At 40.1% G+C, this 2,207-nt stretch overlaps 1 protein-coding gene across 3 annotated transcripts in view; it reads left to right on the top strand.

Moving 5' to 3' along the window:
- LOC102294958 (NACHT, LRR and PYD domains-containing protein 1b allele 2) overlaps positions 1-1,962 on the top strand; it is a 13,767-nt gene extending 11,805 nt beyond the window's left edge. For all 3 annotated transcript variants that reach the window (XM_042216596.1, XM_042216595.1, XM_042216594.1), the window contains one exon: positions 1,423-1,962. In XM_042216596.1, the coding sequence (XP_042072530.1) occupies positions 1,423-1,676 (254 nt within the window). In that variant the 3' untranslated portion in view covers positions 1,677-1,962. The remainder of the gene's footprint in view (positions 1-1,422) is intronic.
- Positions 1,963-2,207: the final 245 nt, after the last annotated feature.

Genomic DNA, 2,207 nt, shown 5'->3' with positions numbered 1-2,207 from the left:
GCTTTTCTTTGCAAGCTCCTTTGACTACGATGACCTGGATGACTGAGAACCTTCACAGACATCTCCCCAATAAGTCCCTCCATAAACTTCAACTTCTTCAGAATTTTGCAGCCCAGGTCATAACTCGGACTCCCTTAAGAGACCATATCACCCCCATTCTTCAACAGCTTCACTGGTTGCCCATAGAAGCCAGGATAAGCTTTAAAATCTTAGTTCTCACGTTTAAGTGTATTCATGACCTTGCCCCTCCTTATCTCTGTGATCTGCTTCATATCACCACAGTTTGCCGCTCTTTCAGATCTTCATCTGCCACTCATCTTGTTGTTCCTTCTGCTCGCCTTACAACTATGGGGCACAGAGCTTTCAGACGCTCTGCTCCTCGGCTCTGGAACTCACTTCCTTCAGCCTTAAGAAATATAGGTTCCCTTATTTAAATCACAACTCAAAACCTACTTGTTTAAACTGGCTTACTCGCTTTAATGCACATTTTACTTGCTGTCAAATTGTGGGGTTTTTTTGTTTGTTTGTTTTGTTTTTAATTTGTTGTTTGTGGTTGTATTTTGCTGGTTTCTGTATTTTAATTTATTAGAATCTATTTTAACCTACTGTTTTATTTGATGTGTTTTTCTCTTTGTAAGGTGAACTTTGGTTTTAGAAAGGCGTTTTCAAATAAAATGTATTATTCCATCCATCCATCCATCCACTTCCGCTTATCCTTTTCAGGGTCGTGGGGGGCACTGGAGCCTATTCCAGCTGTCATAGGGCGAGAGGCGGGGTACACCCCGGACAGGTCGCCAGTCTGTCGCAGGGCCAACACACAGGGACAGACAACCATTTACACTCACATTCACTCCCACATTCACACATATGGGAAATTTAGATTTTTCAATTAACCTATCCCCACAAAGTATTATATTAATATTAATATTATTACTATTCTGCAACACAGATGGCAAATGTTCCTGTGATCTCTTTATGCTGGTAACAAAAATGTGAATGAAGAAATAATTCAGATATAAAATAAACACCTGTTCATGGTGAAGTATGTAACTGATGTATTCTCACCATGAAGTAAACTCTCCTGCTGTCTGACCATTAGCTCCAACATGTGTTGACACTGAGCAGTGAGTTGTTGTCTTTGCACCAAACTGCACAGCTGTGCACGGCTGATTTCCTCCAACAGAGTGATGATGGTGGTGTTGTCCTCTAACTTCTCCCTGTATATGAGTTTGCCAGTCATCTTTACAAACAGCCTGCTAAGATAGGGTTTCTTACATTTCTGGGGTGTGTGTAATCTAATTGACAATTAATAAATCTGTCCATCTTCAATGTTTCAAGGATTTCTGTGAGTTCTGTTTGGAAATAAGTAACAGAGGATGTAATTATCAACATATGTGATGAATCTCTGCAATCTTTCCTCAGAAAACCACTTTGTGGATAAACACAGAGTGGAGCTGATCCAGAGAGTGAGCAACATCGAGCCAATTCTGGATGAGCTCCTGAAAGAAAAAGTTATCCAGCAGGAAAGTTATGACAGAATCAGAGCTCTGCAGACCTCTCAGGAAAAGATGAGGGAACTCTACAGCGGTCCCCTGAAAGCTGGCAGTGCCTCCAAAGATGTCTTCTACCAAATCCTTCAGAGACACGAGAGACTCCTTCTTAATGACCTCTGCTGAAAGGACGTTTGCTGAAATCCATTTTCTGTTTATGACGGATTTATAACACTGGTTATAATTTGGACCTGGTGACATCATACAGGCTACAAACGTTTACTCTGTTGTTAATAATTACAGGTGCTGGTTGCTGTACATCAGTGGTGTCAAACTCAGTTGCACAGGGGGCCAAAACTCAAGGCACACTTTAGGTTGTGGGCCAAACAAGATAAACATTTATTGAACACACTAAAACATGTTTTTTAAACATAAATGTGAATAAAAACAGACAGGAATATTATTCCAGAATAAATGCACTTAAAAAAATAAACTTGAACTTTGTATTTGATTTATTTTATATTTTGCTCTCCATCAAAATATATCCTGTCAAAATTATGCAAATTAGAAATATGAACATGCTGCCAAAAAACCCAGAAAAAATAAATGACAGCAAACACAAGGTTGGAGCCGCATGTAGACGAGCAAAGTGCGCCGACTTTGTTCAACATTACTCGGCAACAGGGAAAGTGAGGCAGGTTGCACTGGTGCATCTGT

This window comes from Haplochromis burtoni, unplaced genomic scaffold, assembly GCF_018398535.1.
Source record: "Haplochromis burtoni strain Fernald_Lab_line unplaced genomic scaffold, NCSU_Asbu1 Contig_1131, whole genome shotgun sequence".
Classification (NCBI taxonomy): Eukaryota; Metazoa; Chordata; class Actinopteri; order Cichliformes; family Cichlidae; genus Haplochromis; species Haplochromis burtoni.
The sequence above is the reverse complement of the archived record's forward strand: the minus strand, read 5'-3'. Positions and strand labels throughout refer to the sequence as shown.